This window comes from Gracilinanus agilis, chromosome 2 (assembly GCF_016433145.1).
Source record: "Gracilinanus agilis isolate LMUSP501 chromosome 2, AgileGrace, whole genome shotgun sequence".
Classification (NCBI taxonomy): domain Eukaryota; kingdom Metazoa; phylum Chordata; class Mammalia; order Didelphimorphia; family Didelphidae; genus Gracilinanus; species Gracilinanus agilis.
The window spans coordinates 686,977,922-687,002,871 of NC_058131.1; the positions used below are offsets into that span (position 1 = coordinate 686,977,922).

At 36.4% G+C, this 24,950-nt stretch overlaps 1 protein-coding gene across 1 annotated transcript in view; it reads right to left on the minus strand.

The window, feature by feature from the left end:
- GRID1 (glutamate ionotropic receptor delta type subunit 1) overlaps positions 1-24,950 on the minus strand; it is a 1,121,438-nt gene that overhangs the window by 55,103 nt on the left and 1,041,385 nt on the right. The window contains exons 9-10 of the mRNA XM_044660282.1: positions 21,235-21,341; positions 15,137-15,332 (exon numbers count right to left, since the gene is read on the minus strand). Of these exons, the coding sequence (XP_044516217.1) occupies positions 15,137-15,332; positions 21,235-21,341 (303 nt within the window). The remainder of the gene's footprint in view (positions 1-15,136; positions 15,333-21,234; positions 21,342-24,950) is intronic.

A 24,950-nucleotide genomic window follows, 5' to 3' on the forward strand; every position in this document is an offset into this window, starting at 1 on the left:
CTCTTCTGACACAGGATGAACTGACTGATCTCTAGAAGGTCCTTTCCAGCTTTTAGATTCTGGGATGTTATCACCTTTCCCAGTTGTAAAGAATAAATGGGGCATAATTGCTAAGGGTTAGATAAGAACAATCTCCATTTCTGACTATACAAATCTTGCCTCAAATTAAAAGCTAATATAACATGGGGAAAAGAATGAACAAAAGTGGATGTATTTTTTTTTAAATGGGAAAGATACTACTGCCTAAGCAACAGCTAAAGGATATTTGAGAATAACACTCTTGATTACCATCTGAGCTGTGCCAAATGAGATATGCACTTTGAGATTATGGGAGTGACACTTTTATTGTGCCTCCTTAATTCTGTAAAAGCAAAAGAAAATAAAAAAGGTTTTACCCATGAGCCCAGAGGCATATATACATAAATGTACATGCATATGTAAAATATAGACCCATTTTATACATATATGAAAGAAAGAGTAAACAAAAGGTAGGAAGTCTGAAATAATCCCTGCAGCAAAGGGGATAACCATAATTGTGACTTGTCTGATCATCAGTTAGAGACGCAATGAGAAATACAACCTCTCTACATTCTCATTAAGTCTCCTTAAGTTCAGTGATATTTACAGATTGTGAGAAATTATGTGATTTCAGTAAAGAGAGTTTTACACAGTAACCAATTCCATTCTCAATAGCAATAGGAACTGGCCCAAAGTGAAATAAGAAATGCAGAGGAAACATTAAAGGACCTTGCAACCAAATCATGTCAATATCTCCTATTGTAAAGTGGAATCTGGGAATTATTTTGTAGAAGGCAAATAAGATAAACTAAATCAAATATCTACTTTCTTTTTCCAAGGGGTAAAGATGAGAGACCTGAAAGGGGTCTCAAAGATCATCTAGTTCAAGAAATTCATTTCATGAAGGAGAAAATTGAGGTCCAAGGCCTCACTCATTCAAGGTCACACACAAACAGTAGGCAGTAGAACCAAGATTTGAATGTAGGTGCACTGACATCAGATTCAGCACTCTTTCTACTGAATCATAGTCATTCAGAGTGCTGCTCTGAAAATTAGCCTGGTAGGCTTCAATACTAAAATAATTTTGCTTATCTTGACTGAGGAATTGAGCTCCAAATAATTGTAGAAACAAGTCAAAAGTTTCTTTGTGTTCAAATTCATCCTGCATTCAGCCCCTAAAGTAATTTTCTGAAAGCAGAGATCCAACCATGTGACTCCCTAATCCCACCCCAACACTCCCAAACTCAGTAAGCTCCAATGGCTCTCTATTGCCTCCAGGATCAAATACAAAATGTTCCATTTGGCATTCAAAACCTTTCATAAACTTCTCTTCCTCCCTTTCTAGTATTATCACCCAACATGTATTATTAAATCCAGGGGCACTGCCATCCATATCTCAGCTCTGGGCATTTTATCTGGCTGTAATCCATTCCTAGAATTTTCTGTAATGCTCTCCCTTTACATCTCTACCTACTGACCTCTCTGGCTTCCTTTACTTGTCAACAAAAAGGCCATCTTTGGCTAGAAGCCTTCCCCAATCCCCTTTAATTCCAATGCCTTCACTCTATTAACTTTTTATCCTGTACATAACATACTTTGTGTATATTTGTATATATATTGTCTTCTCCACTAGATTGTAAACTCCTTGAAGACAGGAAGTGTCATATACCTCTTTTTGTACCTCCATCATATAATACAGTTTCTGACAAATAGTAGGTGATTAATTAATATGTGTTGATTGACTTATTTACAAAACTGGAAAGAGTAGGACGGATTTAGGTGCTAGACAATTTAAGTTAAAATCCTTCCTCTCTTTTTGACTACAAATATTTATGACTTTGCAGTAAGAATGAAGAATAGCAACAACAAAGATTAAGGATTTGATAACTATGACATGCAAGGGAATATGACTAAAATATCTAATATTTCTTTTTTTTTAAACCCTTGTACTTCGGTGTATTTTCTCATAGGTGGAAGATTGGTAAGGGTGGGCAATGGGGGTCAAGTGACTTGCCCAGGGTCACACAGCTGGGAAGTGGCTGAGGCCGGGTTTGAACCTAGGACCTCCTGTCTCTAGGCCTGACCCTCACTCCACTGAGCCACCCAGCTGCCCCCTATCTAATATTTCTATACCAATTCAATTACTCTGACCCAGATAAACTCCTTGGGAGGTACTTTCGTACCACAACATTAGAGCATAGGAAAAATTTGCACAAAAATGAGCTTCAGCTTTTTAGAAAAGGCTCAAATGGGTCATCAAAGAGACATTTGGCAAAACTGACAGAGAGTAATTAGAGAGACCCAAATGATTTTTTTCAAAAATTATAATGAAAGAATAAACTTCATCTCTTGTTTGATTGGATGATAGGAAAGGGAAATTCTTGAGGTATACTTTATCTGGACATTAGGAAAAACTTTGGTGGAGTATCTCATGCTATTCTTGTGGAAAAGATGAAAAGATATAGAACTGATGATAATATACAATGAATTTAGAATTGGGTGGATGGAGGGACTTTAAGAAAATTTTCTAATGATTCAGTTTTAATTCAAACAGAATTCTCCTATAGAAAGTCCTAGTTATATAGGTTTGCCCCATGTGGTTAACATTCTTATCAATGAGTTGCACAAAGACACAGATGGAGTGCTGATAACATTTGCAAATTATACAAATCTGGGAAGGATAGATCACACAGCAGATGACTGAAGTATAGATCACACAGGAAAGGACTGAATCAGAATCCAAAAAGATCATGACAGCTTGTAGCACTATGCTAAATCAAATTCTATAAAACTTTATAGGTATAATTATGAAATTTTACTCTTAGGGACAAAAAAACAACTTCTAACATGCAAGATGGGAAGACATGATTTAGACATTAGTTTGGTAATCGAGAGTTTTAATGGACTGAAAATGCGGTATAATTTAGCATTCTGATATGAAATAAAAAAATAACTAATGAAATTTTGGTCTGAATTAATAGAGGCATAGTTCAGGAAATAAGAAGGTAATAGTCCCTTGGTAGTCTTCCCTGGTCAGATATTATTAACTATTGTATTGAAACCTAGGTACTACAGTTTAAGAAGGACATTAACAAGCTGGAAAGTATCCAGAGGAAGGAACAAAAAGTGGTACAGGGTCTTGAATCCATGTAATATGAGTTAGTCAGTAAATAGGCATTTATTAATTGCCTACTATGTGCCACTCACTACAGATACAAAGTGGTGGGGCTACAAGGAAGAGCAAATGTCATCCTTGCCTTTAAGGAGCTCATGATCTAACAGGCACAACAACAAGGGGAAAATATATACATACATACATACATATATATATATATATACATATATACACCAATTTATAAAGTCAAGGCACTAGGAATAAAGTTAATTGGGAAAAATAACTTTCTTGTAGAATATGAGATTTTAGGTGGCACTTAAAGGAAGCCGGAGATGTACGAAGTAGAAATGAAGAGAGAGAGAGCATTCTAGGCAAGGGGGAAAGGCAGAGAAAACTCCCAGAGCCAAAAGACTAAGTGTCTTGTTAAGGGAGGAGCCAAGAAGGCAATTATCACCACATAGAAAACATGGGCATATAAGGTGTAAGAAGACTGGATACATGGAGGAGGGCTTAGAAGTAACTGGAGATATTTAGCTTGGAGAAAGGAAGATTGGAGATGGTGGTCACAGAAGCTACCTTGATATATATGAAGGGCTTTCATATGGAGAAATGGTTTAGCTATCAGAGAGGCTCCCACTTTTAGACTATAACTGAGCAGATTCCCCCAATATTTGGCACCAAGAATCTTTGAGTTACATGGTACATACACATAAAATCTTCAGCATCAGCAGGTACATAGGAAGGGATAGGACTGTAGATCAGGAAGGAAAACAGATGGATAGGGCAAGTTCAGGTTCTGGAAAGCCATACCATAAAGATAGTGTCTCTCTCTCTCTCTCTCTCTCTCTCTCTCTCTCTCTCTCTCTCTCTCTCTGTGTGTGTGTGTGTGTGTGTGTGTGTGTGTGTGTGTAGAATTAGATTGGTGGAAGGAGTAAACAAGATTTGTAGGGCCATTTCCATATAGCATTTGCATTCTCACTTTATGCTTCCAGCTATATTTATTAGGTGAAAAAAAATCCTGTTGTGACTGCCAAGCATCACAGAGTGCACCAAGCATTCTCTCTGGGGAAAAAATAATAATGCCACCCCACTAGCCACAGAATCAGAAACAAGCAACTTGTCTATTTATTCAAAAAGCTCAATGAGCTGTGAAGATTGACATTTAAACTATTAACAGTGCATTTCATCTGACAATGTTATTAAATATTAAGTCTGATTTATGTAAAGGTTTAATCAAATGGCAGATCAGGTCAGCCCATGTGCTGCAAAGAAAGCACATTATAGGGAATAGTATTTGATAGATTTGATCCCACAAAAGGGGGGGAAACAGTCCACCATCAACAGCAAGGTCTGACTTCATTTGACAAAGTTATTATCATATAAATTCAAATGACTTGCTAGCTCAACACAACACCCAAAAGTTTCTCTAATTGATATTCTTAGCAGTTTGGAAATCGAAAAGCCGAATCATAGACTTCAATAAATCTAGCTCTAACAAAGGAGAGGAAATGTCAGGTTATTGAGCTCTGGGTTCTGCACACTGATGGCAGGATGGAAACATGCTAGAATGATTCAATGCAGGTGTGGCTAGTGGATATTTTGTGAAGTTTGGTAAATACATTGCTTTTTAGAATGGGGAAAATGAGGAGCAGGAGGAACTGTGTAATGACAGACCAGTACAATGGACAGCGACAGGAACAAGAAAGGCTGTTGTGGGCTATCAAAAAGAAATAGATCAACATGAAGCAGGCAAAAGAATACTGACTTTGCCATCTGGATCTGGCTTAACATATCATATATTCCCTGTGTAAAGTTATACAAGTCACTTGACCTCCATTGGCCTCATCTTCCTCATCTAAAAAATAGAGGTTTTAGATGAGATGAATTCTGATAGCCTCTCAGTTTTTAAATCCTTGTTCATATGCAAATGGATAAGAATTAAATACTATAAAGCTATTAAACTCCAGGGAGAATTGGATCAAGCAAGCAAGGACAATGTATTTATTAAGCACCTGTTATGTGTCATTTTAAGTGATATGGATAGAAACACAAAAGTAAAATAGCTTTTGGCTTGATGGGGCTTACATTCAACTAACATGGAAGTGGTCAAGCATGAATACTAATACAAAGAGGACAGAAGGGAAGTTGTTCAAACAAGAGTAATCATGGAGGGAAGAAGCTCAAGATCTTCCTCTCACATTAGACTTATTTGCCTAAAGGTAGAGAGGTATGCCTTCTTCATACTTCAAATATTCATTATTTTGTCACTGTGTGTATTCCTTGTTATTATTGTTTATGTTATATGACTTTTCTCTTGTTTAACTCTTTGTGAACTTTTTGGGGTTTTCTTGGCAAAGACACTGGAGTGGTTTGCCACTCCCTATGCCAGCTAAATTGACAGATGAGAAAACTGAGGCAAATAATCAAGTGACTTGCTAGAATGAGGGTAAGCCTCTCTCAAATCCCCTAATCTCATCATTTGATTCAGAAATATAGTCAGTTGTTAGGTCCCAACCTCAAAACATTCCTATTTTGCTAAGAACTGTCAATGCCTGTTTTTTTTATTGCCACAGCCTTTGAGAAGCTAGAGACATTTACATTTCACAAATACAAATAGTAATAGGACACTGATGATGATTTTGGTAAGGTATGAGGAATTAAAATATGAAGAGTAGCATATAAAATAATGAAAGGCAAAAGGATCTAAGTTAATAATAATAATAGCTACCATTTACATAGTGATTTAGGAATTGTAAAACACTTCAGATATCTCATTTTATATTTAGATCATGATCAGAGGTATTTTTATCCTCTCCATTTTACAAATAGGAAACTGGCAAAAAGAAGTTAAGTGACTTTACTAGTGTCTCACAGCTATTAAGTATCTATGGCTAGATTTGAACTCAGATCTTCCTAATTCTATGTGCTTAACTTCATCCACTATGCCACGTGGCCATTTCTTATGGATAGTATATCACTGAAATAATGTCATCATGCCAATGGCATAAAGTTAAAACTGGCCCTAGAATCTACCTTGATTCCTTTCCTAAGGGGTTGTACTGAATGGGAAATAAAAAGAACCTGAAATGCTCATGACACAATATGTCAGAGTTATTCTCTATGTCTGACAGTTTAAGAAGATCCACATTGGAGGAAACCTAGGCTAACATAACAGTTGATTTAACAAAAATGTAAGCTGCGACCTTTGAATATACAGTGTTCAAATTCAAAAGGATGAGAATGTAAACTCCTCAGGTAGACAAGGAATACATAAGATCAGAGCTGTAAAGCTACAAAAGATTTCTGAAGTTATCAAGCTGTAGATGAAAAAACTGAGACCCATAGAGGTTGTACCTTGCCTCAAGTTACATGGGAAACAAATGACAAAAACAGGATCCAATTTCAATTCTGTTGACTTCAAATCAAATATTCCTCCCCCCACACCCCATAATCATAGCTCTACACTGTTCCAGGAACAATTTGATTTACTAAGGAGTATCTGGAGCAGGAACTGAATCAACTTGTTAGAGTTAAAATTGTTGCACTTCAAAATCACCCCCATATTGCCATACCATGATTTCATCACTAGTGGTTTTGAAGTGATCCATTATCCCTCAGTATAATGAGTCTCTAATTCTCTACTCACTTAATTATTTTGCAACTTCTTTAAGAAAAGATACTATAGCATCCATAATATTGTCTTTTTATTCCCAATATCAAATGTAGGGATGTGTATGTAGTAAATGATTCAGACATATTCTGTAATTTAATTGATGATGATGATGTTCAGTGATCCTATAGTCTTCTATAGGTATTCCTTGGTATTACTGGCTAAGTCTTCCTTTGTTTTCTTCACTATCTTCAGTGCAAGATAAAGCTTTTTAGATATTCACTTTTAGCTATTTATAACATGAAAATGTAGAAAGCCAGAATAAAATATTTAGAGAATAATTCACCTACCCACCCAAGACTATGGAATTGTTTTTTTCTAAGACTCGTTTGAGTCTTCTTACCTCTTCCCAAGAGATAATGCTACTTAGAGTTACATTCCTAGGGAAGAGCTGAATTAGTTTAGCCAGAAGACAAAAAAGCTCCCCAGTATTGATTTCCTCTTCTCCAGCATAGAGATAGACACAGACAAATAGGAACTTTTTCTCCTCTCTAAGAAAATAAAAGATAAGATACTAATATATGTCAAATGGACACATTTCAGGGAAAACATGCTGAGTCTCCCATACACATTAACAGGAGATTCACAAATGTGGTTAGGTCATCTCTGTTCTACACATTCCTTTGAATTTTCAGATTCCAGTCATAGTTAATAAAATTTTGATAGAATTTTGTGAATTATAAAGCAATTTCTCTGTACTACCTCATTTTACTCCTACATCAATTCTGTGAATCATATTTCAAAGCTATTGCATTTTGAGATAAGACAACAGATGTTACAAGAGGTCGAGACTTATTCATGACATACTTAAAAATGAGGGATGGGATTCAAACCTACCTTTCCTAATTCTACACTAATGTCTTTTCACCATACCAAAACTTTGATGCCAGAGTCAGAAACCTATTAATTCAACCACTTGTTGAGGCTGAGAGGAAAGACTGTTGTCTTCTCTATTCATGCCTCCTGTTCTATCCTTTCCCATTTTAATCTCAACAGAAAAAAACAATTGTGAAAATAGAGACCATGAAACTTGAGTTTCCCATTCTTCTTATACTTGACCCTCCCTTCCATCAATAATCTTCTCTCCTTTCCTCTTTTGTTCCAGTCTCTGAAGAAAAGGTCATTCCTTTCCTTGCCAACACAAAACACCTCAATATGTGGGCTTAATCCCATCAACTTCAGGTTTTTTTAGGGGGGTAGATTTTCCCAATACTTATCTCTTCTTGCTCTGTAATCTTCAATCTCTCACTATCCATTTGCCCCTATTTGATGCCCACAAGTGTACATAGGTCTCCCTTATGCTTAAAAACAAAACAATATACATGCAGGATTTGGACATGGTTTTCTTGAGTTTCCCTGACTCTAGTCAAATGCTTTCACAACTATGCTCAATTGCTTCTCATAATAAAATGTCATATAATCTCTAGATACAATATACCATTACCATTCTAAATTTGACCTTCAGTGTCTCATCATGCCATGGAAGTGACTTTGATTTTACACAGGCAGCACCAGCAAAAATAAGCTCTGGAATATTCTACTACATTTGAAATATTTTGAGTTTGGTTCCAAAAATGGACTCAATAAATGTTTAGTATTCAAAGACCATCCTTGCTTAGCTAGAGAAATTCATCTCCACACTGACCATAAAATGATTTTTTTTTAATTTTATTACCACAACTCTCAAATATCAGTTGCAAACTTCCTGGTCCCCAGTCCCTGCTTCAATAAAATGAGGAGGGGTGTTTTAGATTGCTTTTGATGTTTCTTCTGTGTCTGGATGTAAGATCCAATGATCTACTAATGTAGGTATAAAGCAGATATGTGGATGAGAACGCATGGACCCTGAAGTCTTAAAAAACAGTGCCTTGAAAACCACAAATTTCAATGCATAAGAAATAAATTTTGGACTTAGAAGATGAAGTTATGTTGAAGTCTTTTCTTTGGAGCCTTGTTTTGAAAAGACAACTGATCTTATTTAAAAGTGTTCTTAGAAATTTTTCAAGGAACAAAGTATCCCTAGACTTTTTTTTTGGTAAGGAGCATATATCCTGGTCTGGAGCATTGAAAACAGATTATCTTTTGGTTCCAATGATTCATCTTCCTAATTACACTTTCCTTAGGTTCATATTAAAATGTTTGCTTTCCTTTTGCACACACTGACAGCAGGAGTAACATGCTGGGAGAGTCAGTAAAAAAGCTATCCAGAGATTAAACATTTGTCACAGAAAAACTGACTATATGCTAAAACATAAAAGTTCAGGGGGAGAGATTTGTTTCCTTTTCAAGAACTTGGAATATTAATGTAATTATTAATTTACTGGCTTGTCAAGATGTAGACCAGATGAAGAGTATGTCTATATATTCACCCCCAGTTCAACCCCCTCCCTTGGGCTCTCTCAACCATCATTGAACCTCAGTCATTAGAGAAAACTCTTCTCTGGCTTATATTATTTACTCTCTTTAGATGAAGGAAGAGGGAGGATTTCAGCCACTATCAAGATAGATAATTCTGGGTAATGATACATTACGGGATCCAAAAGCATCTTAGAGATAATCTTTTATTTGTCAGATGAGGAAATTGAGGCCTTGGTGCTTTGCCTAAAGTCATACAAGTTTTCCCTTTTACCATATTCATTTTGTATGTGTATATGTGTGTGTGTGTGAAGATGGGATTAACTCTCCCCTGCCTACTTTTAGATTTAATCACCAGAAGCATGTACACTCCCACTTTCTGCTTAAATGGGAGGAGGTTTGCAACCCACCCTGGGCAGTCCTAAGAAAATTTATAAACTACAATTGGTCCATGTAAAGTAGAAGGAAGGCACAAGAAGTGACACAAAGAAGGGTCTTTAAAAGTAGTTGCAACTTCCTGTAATGGGGAGTTTTGGGAAGATGTTTTACGGAGTTGGAGTTCTTTTGGAGGATCTGAAGGTTGGAGGAGGATCTTCTCTTTGGACTAACACATGGGTGAGTGGAAAAGGCTGACTTCTTCCCTGGCTCCTGAAGGAACTAGCTTTTGGAGAAGCCCCCTGTCTTGGAGGAGGCCTCATGGCTAGAAACCTTGCTTTATTCACCACCAGCTCCTCTGACCCATGCTCTTCTGCTGGAAAGTTAATGAGCTCTGCCTGGTTCGAACCAGACTAGTGTAATTATCTAGTGTGATAGGATAGATACCTTCTCTACCCTCTTTGTCATTTCTCTACTTTCACTTTTTCCCTCTATTTTATAAATAAATACTGCTATCAAGTCATTATGACTTAAGATATATTAATTTCAGCAACCACACTTATATATGTGGTCCAACTTTAATTTTTAACACACACACACACACACACACACACACACACATATTTACTGTTGAAGGGTTCTCCAGTGGTAAATAGTGAGAATATTGGTCTTTGAATCAGCAGAAAAGGCCAGAATCCTAAATTACCCATGAAATGTGTGTGTATGTGTGTGTGCGTGTGTGCGCATATGTGATTGTCATGTACACATGCCTCCGATTCTGATTCTCTTTCTCTTTTACAGGAATTCATTTCTCTCAGTTCCTGGATTTCCCATCAGACAGAGGGCAGGTATGATAAAGTTTTCTTAGTATGTATTTCTCCCTCTTTGTAAATGCTTTGTGCCAGTTTGGCTAGGATGATTTCACATAGAAACAATGATAAAGTCTCATGTTTTGTATCACATGATAAGCTATATTGTTGTACCTTATGAAAATTAGGCACAATGAAAATCAAAGCCCTGTCCATGATCATAACAAAACTTTCAGGTATCAGTATTGTTCTACCTCACCCTAAGCATTATTAATTTATCTCCTTTCAAGGGGAAGGATGCGAAGACCAATTCTAGATTGATTTAGGATTTGGGATGATGGTTCTGACTGGCCATCTACATTTTTTTTCCTTTGGTGTTTCTTTTTCACATTACTTAAGCTTTTTTTTTCTCCCTCTAACCTTAATCTTCTGAAGAAAAATAAAAGTCTTATAAAAACATGCATATTCAAGCAAAAAAGATTCCCACATTGGCTATGTCCTAAACTGTGTATCTTAGTCTGCATGTTAGGTTTATTATATCTTTGTCTAATACTGTGTAACTTCATCATCAGTCCTTTGGCACCATGGCTTGTCATTGCATTAATAAGTTCTGAAGTCTTTGAAAAAATATTTTTGTTTTCAATATTATTGCAATTGCAAAAAGTGTTCTCCTAGTTCTTTTCACTTTACCCTGCATCATTTCATGAAAGTCTTTCCATTTTCCTCTGAAACCCAACTTTGTCCTTTCTTAAAGCAAAATATTCCATTCCATTCATAATATGTTCAGCAATTCACTAATTGATAGACTCCATTTTAGTTTCCAGTTCTCTTACAATACAAAAAGAGAAGCTAAAAATATTCCAGTACAGCTTGAACTCTTTGGGATATAAACTTGTAGGTTGTATTGCTGGGGCAAAGGGTATGAAGTATAGTATCTTTTCGAGCATAATTACAAGTATTAAAGTTTCCAGATTTAATAGATCAAATCACAGTTCTATCAATAGTGACTCAATGTGCCTATTTTTCTGGAACTCAGAAAACATTTGTCATTTTCCTTTTTTTTTCAACTTTGCCAATGTGACCAGTATAGAATGGTACCTCAAAATTGTTTTAATTTATACTTTTCTAATGAGAGGCTATTTAGAGTAGTTTTATATGACAGTAAAAACAAATATATGTCTACTGTTGTAAACTGATTTTTTATCTTGGGCGTTGTAAGGATGAAGGGTAAGGAAAAATAATTTTGGGGGGAGAGAATGTTGCACAACAGAAGCGTAAGACAAGAACGGCAGTTGGAGACAGTAAAGGATTCCTGCAGAAGGAGTTTTTGGTTTGCAGAGCGGACCCCCAAATCTCCCCAGCCTCACCCTTGCCTTACTTGAGAGACCTTTTTAACATATTCATATTTTAGTATATAGACTAAAATTAGAGATAGAGGGAAGGGAAGGAGAAGCTTTGGGTTGGAGACTGAATTGGTTCTCCAAATTGAAGGACCTTTCCTCAGTAATCCTTCCTAGAATTCTTCACTGTCTCCAACTGTCATTCTTGTCTCACGCTCCTCTTGTGCAACATTCTCTCCCACCAAAATTCTTTTTCCTTACCCTTCATCCTTACAACATTTATCAATTAGGGTGTGGTTCTCATTTCTATAAATTTGAATCAGTTACACATATATTAGAAATTATACATTTTTCAGAGAACCTGGGTGTAAAGGTTCCCCCCCCCATCTGATTAACTGTATGCCTTCTAAACTTAGTAGGATGTTTTGCATGACTTCAGATGTATAATTCATGTTTGTTGCTTTCTCAAGGAGTACAGGAGGGTTAGGAGGGAGAGAATTTGGAACTCAAAATTTTTAAAAATGAATGCTAATTTTTTTAAACCCTTGTACTTTCGTGTATTTTCTCATAGGTGGAAGAGTGGTAAGGGTGGGCAATGGGGGTCAAGTGACTTGCCCAGGGTCACACAGCTGGAAGTGGCTGAGGCCAGGTTTGAACCTAGGACCTCCTGTCTCTAGGCCTGACTCTCACTCCACTGAGCTACCCAGCTGTCCCCTGAATGCTAATTTTTGATGAAATTTATAAATATCTAATGAAATAAGTAAAATGTATTTAAACTTAGTTGTATTGTATTTGTTTCTGCAAAACTTCTTTTCTCGAATTTGTGAAATCGAAATTGTACATGTTTTCTTCTATGATCCTTTCTTTTTTGTTTGTTCATGAACCTCTACTGATTCCAAAGGTAATTTCTTCTTCTTCCTATTCATTTTTAAAAGATGACCTCCTATATTTGTGTCAATTTAAAGTTTATTTTGGCATCAGTGTGAGGTTTTGGTCTAGACATATTTTTTCCAGACCTCTAAGTTTTTGCAGCTATTTTTTTAAATTTATTTTTACCAAATGTTGTGCCTTTACTCCAGTAAATGGAGTCTTTGAATTTATTGAATGCTAGGCTAGTAGGTTTGTGTCTCAGTGTTGTGTATTTCTCTGTTCCACTCATCAACCTTTGTGTTTTATTAAATCAGTATCAAATCATTTTAATGAATGCTGTTTTGTATAATAATTTAAAGATCTGGAACTACTTGACCCTATTTCTTACCATTTTTTATTTCCATTGATACTCTTAGCCTTTTGTTCCTCCAGATGTTTTTTCCCTCTATTTTTATAAAGTAATACTCAGGCAGTTTTCTTTGTTGTTTATTGATGAAATCTTCAGTGTAATCATGAATAAGAAGTTTGGCATCCAAGTTGACATTTGACTATTCAATTTTCTATTCCAGGGCCTTTACTTCCATTGTCTGAAAAGGCTACTGCTCATCAATGCAGCAATGCAATAAATCTCTATTACCTTCATGTAATGGTTCCTTCTATATTTCCATTATCCTTCCTTAGTAATGATTGGCTTGTTGAGTCCAAACTACTTGGAGTCTTGACAATTTTATAGGGGTGTTCACTATATAACCAAGGTGATAATGATGAACACAAGAAGGTTAAGGTTGAGAGAGGGAAAATGGGTAGGAATGTAGAAGAGTGAAAGACAGAAGGAGAAGAAAGGGACGAAGGAAGGCAAGGGAGAGAGTAAGGGGAGGGAGAGAGTAAGGAGAAAGAGTGTAAAAAGGAGACTTAAGGATAAAGAAGGAGAAGGAGGAAGAAGAGGAAGAGGAAAAAGAAGAGACAGAGACAGAGAGAGAGCTGAGGAGAGAGGGAAGGAGGGAAGGAAGGAAGGAAGGAAGGAAGGAAGGAAGGAAGGAAGGAAGGAAGGAAGGAAGGAAGGAAGGGGAAAAAGAAAGACATTTGACTGGGATTTTGAAGAAGTAAAGAGATGATGAGGTGATTCCACATCAGGCATGGTTGACTACTGAAGTTCCTGTTGGTTCTGAGATTGTATGATTGTACAAGCCTAACAATGAATTTGTAAAGAAAGAGGAACAGAGAGGATAGGAAAATATGGGAAACATGTGTTGACTTCATGACTAATCAGTTCAAGGAATCAAGGCAAAAAGGATAGATCAGAGGCACGGAACCTGACTACATATCAAAAGTTTAAGTCTGTATTTTTCCACATTCAGCACTGAGGGTCACAAGAATACTCTGAGGCTCAGGGACAAAAATCTCTAATTGGGTGTGAGAATGAGATATGCTCCCCCACCTCAGATTTCTGTGCCTAAGGCAAAGCTCCAAACGTCCCACACTCATTAAGGTTCTATATTCAGGCCCTCCACAATCCATTTCAAGCCTAATTTTCTATCTCTATGTGTCACTAATTCCCCCACATACAGTCAGCCCAGCTGACTTGGGCATATTCTCTCTCTCTCTCTCTCTCTCTCTCTCTCTCTCTCTCTCTCTCTCTCTCTCTCCCTCTCTCTCGTACCATGTATACTCTCACCTTTGAATGACTGATTATAAGATTATAGATTTATGCATTCTAAAAGGCATACTATAGTATCTGCTCTGACTCCTTCATTTCAGAGATAAAGAAAATGAGAACTAAATAATTTGTCAAACTTGCCCAAGATCATACTGAGAGAACTGGAACTCCAGCCCCTTACAATTCTGTTCAAATTATTTTTGTAGTTTTTCACACGACAAGAATGTATTTCCTCTTCTTTTCAATTATCCCATGAAAAAAGAAAAACAATATTCATGCCTAAAATTTGCTTTTCCCTCTGCAATATTTATCTTTCCTTTAAGTTCCATCTTCTCTGACTTTCCTTTCTCAATCACCACTTTTGAGTGATCACACTTTTTTTTTTGAAAGCAAACACTCATTATCTTTATCACTCTTTTGGCACTTACCCTTAACTACCCATAATGGTAATTATCTTGTTTTTATATGCATGGGCTTTCTGTTTTCCCAGATGGAAAGGACCTCAGCATCATTCTAACACAATCTGTTAATTCTACAATTAAGGAAACTGTGGTCCATGGCTGTGAAATGAATTCCTAGTTAGTAGCAAAGTCAAGACTAGAACCCAAGTCTCCTTGTTTCTAATCTACTGATATTTTCATCAGAGCAGCTAGGTGGTGGTATAATTAAAGTGCTAGACTTGGGACTAGAAAGTTCTGACTTTGAATCCTACCTCAGATTATTTTGGCTTTGTGACCTGAGCAAGTCATTTACTCCCTCTCTTTAGCGTCTTCCAGGATTGTTATGAGGATCATCTAAGACAGTACATGTAAAATGCTTTCATACCTTAAAACGCTATGAACACACTCATCATTATCATTCTTATTCTATTCTGCCCACTTTCTTATACCAGAGAAATGCAAGGTATCTTGTGCTTCCCCTTCTTACCTTCCTGATGCCTTCAGAAGGATTTGAAACACAGTTATCAGCTCCATTGTTCTTGCTGATGGTCTTCCAAAGTTCAGCAAATGTGCTGTCCTGTTCCAAGGGGTTGGTGCCTTTGGCTCTAAAGTATTCATATACAGCTGAGTCTCTGACTGTGCCATAAGATATATCCATTTGTTTGGACAGGTCCTGAAATGTTCTGAAAGGCAGAGAAGCATCAGGATATTATCAGTGGGAGATATACTCCTATGATTTCCATTTTCTAACTGATTAGATTTCTGCGAGTATCTAAAGAGAGACAAAGCACCCTGGACACTCTGCCTCCATTACTTGGTAAGTTCTGTTCAAAGAATTCACTTTCTTGGAAAGACAAAATAGTTAAAATCCCAGACCAAAGCTTTTGAACCTCTTGACTGGCTGAGATATGAACAGGAAAATACTAAAATAGCAACTTATAGCTTGAGATATTGAAAGGAAACTGATAATAACCACTGTTGCTTTTCAAATCCTCCATTTGCCATGTTCTTCAAAACTTCCCTAGAATGTACCTAGAGGTTTCCAAATGGAAGTCTTGTTCTCTCATCACTTGCCACTCTTCCTTATTGCCCAATAAAGAGCCAATTTTAGAAAATCTTCTGCATTTTATATACAGAGATAATGCTGGTATTGAGGGTACTATCTTGTTCACTGGTCATTTCATATCTGGATCCAGGTCTCAGTTGAATTGGAAGCTGTTTCTGGATAGTGTTACAATTAAAAATGATAAAGACTGATAAAATGAAGGAAATTAGTAGTTTAATTAAAGACATGACCATATCAATAAAATATATATTTTGACCACGCGTCTGATAAAATCTCTTTAAATGGGCCAGTGCTGCCCATCCTTGCTATGTAGCCAAGAAAGAGATGGTCTCAAGCCTGACCTCCAAATTTTAAGCTGCCCTATACGTGGGGATGTCTGATGTTCCCACATCCGAAACCGGAAACCTATTGGATCATGGGGAATGTAGTCTCATAGTTCCCATGTGTCCACAGGAAGTTTGTAAGATACTTTTAAATGACACCTCCCTGAATTCCAAACACACAGTAGACATTACATTTCTCAACAGCACCTAGCACAACACAATTCATATAAGAGGAGTTCATGGATAAAACCAAGTTAGTAATGCATTCAGTAGGAATAAAAGATCACAAGACTTTAAAATTAAATTTAGAAGAGGTGTTAGAAGTCATCCATCAAATCCCCATGTTTTATAGGTGAAGAAAATGTGGCTTGGGGAGTTTGCATTAATTGCCTGAGTAGATGGGTCACCTGGCTTAGCATATAGGTAAAAGACCTTACTTAATGTGAATGAGCAATCTGATATGGATGGCTCAGGAAAAGGCAGGTTTGATTTGATGGCCACCATAGCCACTGGATCCTGAACCAGGTGACCTAGGGGAAATTAAACTACATAGCACCTTTGGGGCTGATGGAAGACCTAGAATTGGGGCATGAAGATATGATGCGCTTTGGATGAAATCTGAACTCCTTGCAGGAAGCAATCTCATCCCATAGATCAAAGTACAACATCCTGGATCAAAGTGCTGTTCAGCCCAATGTAGTTATGACTAAGCTCATAAAGTACATTTTGTTCAACTGAGTAATATGTCTTTCTATGTAAGATGAAGTCACATGCTTTCTACTGTTGGATAACCAGGAGGTATATATTTCCATATTCAAAAGACCTGAACTCTCCTTTGTCATTCTATCTCCCATCAATATTTTCTACTTTATATGTGCTTAATCCCACTTGCAGCTCTATCTTAAGTCCCAAAATTATACAAGGCACTGTGAAGCACAAAAGGAGAAGCCACAAAACCTGCCTACTAAGAGCTTTGCAATATATATTTATTTTCCTATAAATTTAAAATGATAATAATTATAATAATAATATCAGACACCTATTCAGCAGCATAAGGTTTTCATAGCATTCTTCATACAATTTTTCATTTGTGTAAGCATCCTGGATATCTCCTCTGTCACTTTTGTATACATCAAACATATCTATGAGCATCTATTTCAATGCATCATTGATAAAAGGAAACAAAAGATGAAGTAGTGAATTAAACAAAGCCACCTCTCTAATGATTGTTCATTATTTTTGGTCTAATTGAAGCATAGTGTTTCCTTCATAGATCCCCAGGTTGGTGACTGGTACAATTTTCTTGGAATGTATGGGGGTAAAACCTATTATATTTTTTCCTCCCACTCTTGTTATTTGTTATCATGCTAATCCAAGCAAACACCAGGCTTCTGATGAATGGAAAACATCAGGGTGAATTACACAGTTGAGTCAAGTCCTGAAAGGCTCTAAATTGCTGCCATTTCATCCAGTAGGAAAGGCATCCATAACTGCCTGAGAGCCTCAGTAGGGCTTTTTCATTCCCTACATTTGGAATGATGGGGCCTGCTTTCTGACTATTCTTTGGTTATTTCATTTCTGTGGGTCAGAGGAGAGCAAGCATTCAAGCATGCAAGCATTGCCAGTCTTTTGCTTCAAAGCCACCATATTCTTGGTATATTTCAGTAACCAAATTCTCAAGCAGCACTAGCTTCTTCCATGTCTTTGCTTTCCAGCTTCATACCTTACCTTCCTGCATCCTTCTTTCTCAGGCTCTGGCAGCTTCCTCTTCTATGTTTGTGCAGAAATATTCTTTGGGGGATGGGAAGACAGTTTCTTTTTTTTCCCCTACATTTCTCCATCTCCAGATTACCAAGGTTACTGCCTGAGATGCAGTAACAACCTCCACCTGGTACCTTTCTTAAATTCAATCCCTAAGCAATAGCCATATCACAGTGAATGCTTCCCCAATGAGAGTGCCATTGTAGGTCAATGATATCTAACTAGATATTTTATCTGCATTTGTACGATTTATATTCTGCATCTTATCTTTTGTATACCACCATTAAGCCTCATTAATATTTTTATATATCAATGCACAAATGTAAAATAACATTAGTTTTATTTTTCACCCATAACTCTCCCTTTCATTCCCTTTGCCCTCTTCCTAGTCATTCCTGTTTTTCACTTTCACTTTCCATTTTATTTACTTTTCATTTCTGGTACCAACCAGTCTGAGAGCTCAAATTGCCATCCAATTGCAATTAAAACAAAATAAAATATTTTAAAATCATGATCTAATATGCTTACTTTTCTTTACTTAAAATGAATGAATGAAAAAGAATTCAGTAATTGAATCAGGTGGAAGCATTGAAAAGCAAGATAATCCCTGCCCTCATGGAGCTCATATTCTAATAGGGAGAGTCAATTCATATAGGGAAATTTTGCTGCATCTCAAATGGCAAATGACCTGGCTGTATTAGCGGAAGTGGTATGTAAGGGTGTTATATCCATGATACTTTATAATGCTATCTATTTGCCATCCTTTTTTCCATCCTCAATGAATCGATTTCTATATTTTCTATGTATATTTGCAACAAAAAATAGGTTTGCATCATGATTCAATATAGAATATTTGTAAACACATCTTTGTGTGTCAAGGAAGGAGTTACATAGATAGTGGAGATAAATACACTTATAGCAGGAAAGAGATCAATACTCAATATATGTAAAACAGGTTTCACCAACTAGTAAGATGCTGTAATTATGTTCTTTATAATTCTAAGTCATAAACTCATATTACTCTCTCTTAAGGAGAAAAGAAAAATGTTGAGCAACTGAAAAAAACATGGGAGATTGAGGTCCAATTATCCTGCCTAATGTGATTATGTTATAATGAAAGACCACAAATACTTCCCTAATTAGCAGAATATTCTCTTTTGGCCTGCATTGTTTCTTTTTTTCCCTCAATATCCAACTCCAAAAGGGATGCTTTTGTACAGATGCATCCAGATCTTCATTGGAAAGGCTCTATAACCTATTTCCTGGGTTCTTCTATTGCTAATTCTAGGCAGTGCAGAACAGTGGGAAAAGCACCATTTTTGGCAATTGAGTACTTGATTTTGAATATTGTTTCCACCACTGAATACATGTGTGATCTTGGGTAAGCCACTTAACATTGAGCCTAACTTTACTCAACTGTAAAATAGATAGGCTGATCTACATGACATCTATTTATTTCAAGCGCTAAGTAAGTGGTCCTCATGTTCTCCCATGACCTGAAAATTCTTCTCTTCTCTCTGAAGCAATTATTCCTAAATGTCCATTTTTCTGCCAGCTCTCTCTTTTATTCTGTAAAATATGGAAAACCTTAAGTGTTATAACATTTGAACAATAGTTAAAGGGGGCAAAAACTTGGAAAATGGATGTCTGAACCATGTTCCCATATTTTCCCTTAATTCAGTTAAATCTTGGGCTATGAGTAGGAAGAATATAGGTGACAGACTGTGGTTAGCATCATCTCATTCCCATAATTATCTCAGGGCAAGTTCCACTTGAATCCCAGCAAGCACCACTGTGAATAAGGCCTTCCTTGACTGTGTAAATGGTAGCTCAGATTAGATACTTAGATGAAAAAGATTACAGAAAAGCATAGACTCATAGAATCTCAGTGTTTGAAGTGGTCCAATAGGTTATAAGTTCCTCCAGGGTAGGGACTATTTCATCTTTTTATTTGTGGTCATCCCATCTGGCATCAGGCCTGGTGCATATTAGATGCCCAATATAAACTTATTGATTAATTCCCAATGATTTTCATGTGACAATGGGATAAAGAGAGCTGGACCTGTGGAAAGAAGATGTAGATTCAAATGTAGGCTCTATTTGACAATGGACTTTTCTCTGTGCTTCCATTTTCTATTCTATTAAGATAATATTGACTAAAATATCTTGAACATCTTTTTTAGCCTTCCAAATACAAATCATAGGCCCTTACATAAAAATAAATAAACTAAATTCAACCCGAACTTGAGTAGGAGCATCTTGTACAGCATAACACATCATCATCCATCTTCCATTTGGAGAATTTCAGTGATGAGGAATTCACTCCTTCATGAAACAATCCATTTCTCATGGTTAACCTCCCTTCAAATATTCATTACCCATAAGGAGAGCAGACTAAAGACTATTCAGTAAGTATATAACAAATTTCTTGTGACTATTTGCAAGTAAACATAAAATAAATCTACATGGTTCAGACAAGACAAAGTATAAGAACATTAAGGGACTCCCCACTTCCTGCAAAGTATTTTGCTGCTGGATATAGAGGCTTAATTTCTTTTTGACCATTTCTTTAACATCAGGAATCATTTAACTTTTGATCAAATGAAAGGCAAGTATAATCAAGGTATTTATCCAGGTCCAATCCACTCAAGCATGAAAATGATTTTCCTAAAGCACAGGCAAAAACCAATAAACTTCAGTGGCTCTCTATTACCTGTTCACCAATCTCTCCACACTATCCCCGACACATCACATACTATTCAATACAATGACACTGGTCTTCCTACCTTTTTTTCTTAAATGAGATACTTCATCTTCTAACTCTAGGCATGTTCACTGACTGTTCCTCTGTGCATGGAAAGCTCTCCCTCCTCCTCTCTGCTTCATGGCTTCCTCGAAGCCTCTATAGAAAATCTTTTACAATCCTTCTTACTTCTATTGCCTTTCCTTTCTTGATTATTTCCTAATATATATATATATATATATATACATATATATATAACCGAATTTATGCATATTATTTGTAGATAGCTACATAATTATTTGCATTTTGTTCCCTGACCCCTCCCATTAGATTATGAGCTTCTTGAGGGCAAGGGTGATCTTTTGCCATTCTTTGTATTGTCAGTGTTTACAATAGTGCTTAGAACACAGAAGGATTATAATAAATTTTTATGGATTTAATGATACAGGACCAAACATGGCAACTGGCTCATTCCATCATTGTAAGCCAGCCCCCTCCCATATTTGAATGAGTTTCCATAGTAAAAAGACTTTAGTATCTCTGGTTTCAGCAGCCAAACCAGGAAAAAAACTGTTTTCCACCACTGAACATTAGCAATGTGATAAAAAAGAATGTTGGATTTAAAGTGAGGGGACCTAGATTTGAAATCCAACTTTTTCATTTTTTTACCTATGTAACCTTGAACAAGTCACTCAACCTTTTTAGGTCCCAGTTCTTTCACCTTTAAGATAAGGAGGTTGGATACCATGATCTCTAAAATCCCTTCCAGCTCTGGGAATTCGTGGTTCTGAAATATTTGCTGCTGAGAATCAATATAAAAACAGGATGCACCATTAACTTCTAATATATAATGACTGAGTTTCCTAATCCATTAAAGATCTGATGAAACTGGAAATCACAGCAGCAGCACCAAGGGAGGTCTGGGAAATTGCCTTTTTTGTCTCTTAGGCACTGTATCATCTCTCTACCACGAAAGTATCTCTATTTTCATCACCTCTCTTCTTCCATATTCCTTTTCTCCTTTTTTTCTATTCTTCTCCCTTTCTTCCTCTCTCCCTCCATCCTTGGTCATCATCATCATCAACAACAACAAAAACAAGAAGCAATAATTAAGTGTACATTGTATGCAAGGCACTAGGGGAAAAAAGACAGGCAGAAACACAGACCTTGCCTTTAGTGACCTCAGGTTCTAAATGAGGAAAGAATATACAAATGAATTATGTACATATAAAATTGATAGCGTAGAAATAGGAGGAGGTAATCTCAAGGGGAATCACATGTAGTGGGTTGGGGAGTGGACTATGAAAGACCTCTTGCAGAAAGTGATATTTTAGCTGATTCTTATAGGAACCCAGGATGCAAAAGGGAAAAGAACATTCCAGGTGTTAGGGATAGTCAAGGAAAAGGAACAGAATAGGCAAGTAGTTTTGTGCAAGGAAAATGGGAGGGTTTATAGGGGGAAATTTAATTCTAATTATAACAGGATGAGTTGACTAGACACTAGGTGTCTAGTTCAAAATGTCCAAAACATAGTTGGTGATGTGTGACTGGAATTCAGGATAGATTTTTGGACTGGCCAAATAAATCTGAAAATTCTTCCTTTCTTTAATTATAGATAATATACCAAAGTACAAAGTATAATAAAGAACTCTGGAAGTTATTTTTCCAAGGGAAAAAAAAGCAGATATGGTCACTGACTTCACAAAACTTTGGACAATAAGAAACGAGAAAGAAGTGGCCTTAGAGAAAATTCAGTCCTCATCTCTCTAGCCCACCTTATCATATACACACACATACACACACACACAGACTGACTCTCTCTCTCTCTCTCTCTCTCTCTCTCTCTCTCTCTCTCTCTCTCCCCATCTCTATCTTTTTCTCTTTCCCTTCATTTAATTTTATATTTAAAAACATTATGACCCCAAAAAATTAAATTGACTTGACTAAGGTCACACAGGTAGTAAATAATAAGGCTGACATTTGAATTTAGAACCAATAGAGGCAGCTTAACTATTAGAGATGAATCAGAAGGGGAATATTAGCATCTAAGAACACTATCACCTATAATGTGGTTGCAGCAATCCAGGCTGGATGTCATAAGAGGTTGGTTTGTGTAGAGGCAACAGAAATAGAAGAGGAAGGGGTGATCCCAGAAACATTACAAAGAAAATATATTGGACGTGGCAAAGAGGAAATGGAAAAGAGCATAGAGGAAGCGGTGGTGGTTGTATAATTTACAGACATTATATTCAAATTGGAGAGATAAAACTATCACGTGGGCAGCAATTAGTAAATGCAAGGCGATATATATGAAAATATTTATAAATATGTGCCTATCTATTTATATATGAATATAACTAGGCACTATATGTAGAAATGTGAATATAATTAAGACTTAACGTGTGAATCAGAATAAAAGGGTTGAGGGATTTGAAAGAATCCCATTGAATTCCAATGAAAGAATGGGATGATTATTGATCCCTTAGGAAGCCAAATATTAAAAGCATTTTTATCTCTATTTTTCCTTTGATCCTTTCAATATTTGTGACATAGGCAGAACAAATATTATTATACCTATTTTACAGATGAGGAAACTAAGATAAAGTATTTGTTTGGGGAAGGAGATAATTTCTATTTTTTGATACACTAAAGTCCAGATGCTCAGCATATGCTCCTCAGAGTATGCCTTGTGGGACAGTTACAGGAATCTTACAATGTGGTGATATTCATTCATTGAGTCATTCAATGAATCACATACATTCAAGTGATTAAAATTCAGAGTACTGTTCTTGGCTCTGGTGTAGTTACAAAATGGGCAATGTGAAGTTTGTATGATAGTCTGCCCTCCTGGGGCTTACTGGTGAGAGTATAAAAAAGAAACATATATGACCATTAAATGTCATATATCATGAATAATGAACAGGAGGAAGGCAATGCAAAGTTCTATGTGAAGTCCCAGGAAGATGGTAAATACCAATTTATAAAACTTTCCACCTAGTCCTATTATTTCTTGATGGGTTATCTCCTTTTCTGGATCTGTAAATGTGAGACTCTAAAGATAACCACCAAACACTTACTGCATTCTACACTTATTCAAATAGGAATATCTGAGCCATTTCTGGAAGACTATAAGATTGCCTGAAACCAAAGTATAGGGACTCAGGAGCAATGGATTGATTTTTTTTAATGTTTTTGTCCTTTAAAGCTAAATGTTATTCATTCCATTAATTTTGTCTCAAATTCCACACCTGTTCTTTCTAATGGTCAGTGAAAACCTGGGCCAAGGAACTCTAATTTTAGGCTATTTATATATCAGCCTGTTTCAAGTGCCACATACCTGTTTAGTGCATGACTGAATCATCAACGATGAAGTAATTTTTATTTTAAATTTCATTTCATATGAAAAGTTTTAAAGTTGCCTTTTTTATTTTACATTTTGTAATTTTCTTCTAACTCTTGCTTGGTTTTAAAATCTTTCTCTTCCCATAGATCTAACAAATATACTATTCTGTGCTCACCTAATTTACCTATAGTTTCCTTCTTTATATCCAAGTCTTTCACCCATTCTGAGTTTATCTTGATATGTTGTTTGAGATGTTGATCCAGGCCCAATCTCTTCCATATTGTTTTCCAATTTTACCAGCAGTTTTTGTCAAATAGTGGGTTTTTGCCCCAAAAGCTAGGTTCTTTGGGTTTATCATAGACTGTCTTGCTGAGGTCACTTACCCCAAGTCTATTCCACTGATCCTCCCTTCTTTCTCTTCACCAGTACAAAAAAATCTAATTACTCCCCAAGTTTGCCCCATCCTATACTACACCACTCCACATGGTTTTCTTCTTTGAAACAAAGAGAAACAGTTAGGAATACAACTAATAAAGTAACTCAGTCTTAAGACATATGTAACAATCTTTCCCCTCCCCATGCCAGTACAAACATAATTTCTATCTCTCTTTTCAGAGGAAAAACCTATATCCTTTGTTTAATCTGTTTTCCAAGATCAACAATTGTTCTTTGACATTAATCTGAGTTCAGTTGCCTTTTGGTGATTTTTGTTGTTGCCTCTTCTGTCAAGTCAAGTATTTATTAAGGGCTGATTCTGGTACATTTTACATTCAGCCCCTAAGGTGATTTTCCTAAAAATTAGGTTTGACCATGTTGACCCATAACTCCCTAGTGACTCTAAGATCAGATACAAAATTGCATTAGGCATTAAAAAACATTTGTAATCTAGTCTTTTCATACCTTTCCAATCTTCTTATACCTTACTCTGCCACACTTAGTCTTCCATCCAGTGACAGTGGCTTCCTGGCAATTCCAGGAATGATACTATATCTTGGGGTGTTTTCTCTGTCTCCCATGCCCAGGAATGCTCTCCTTCCTGGCTCCAACTACTACCCTCCCTGTCTT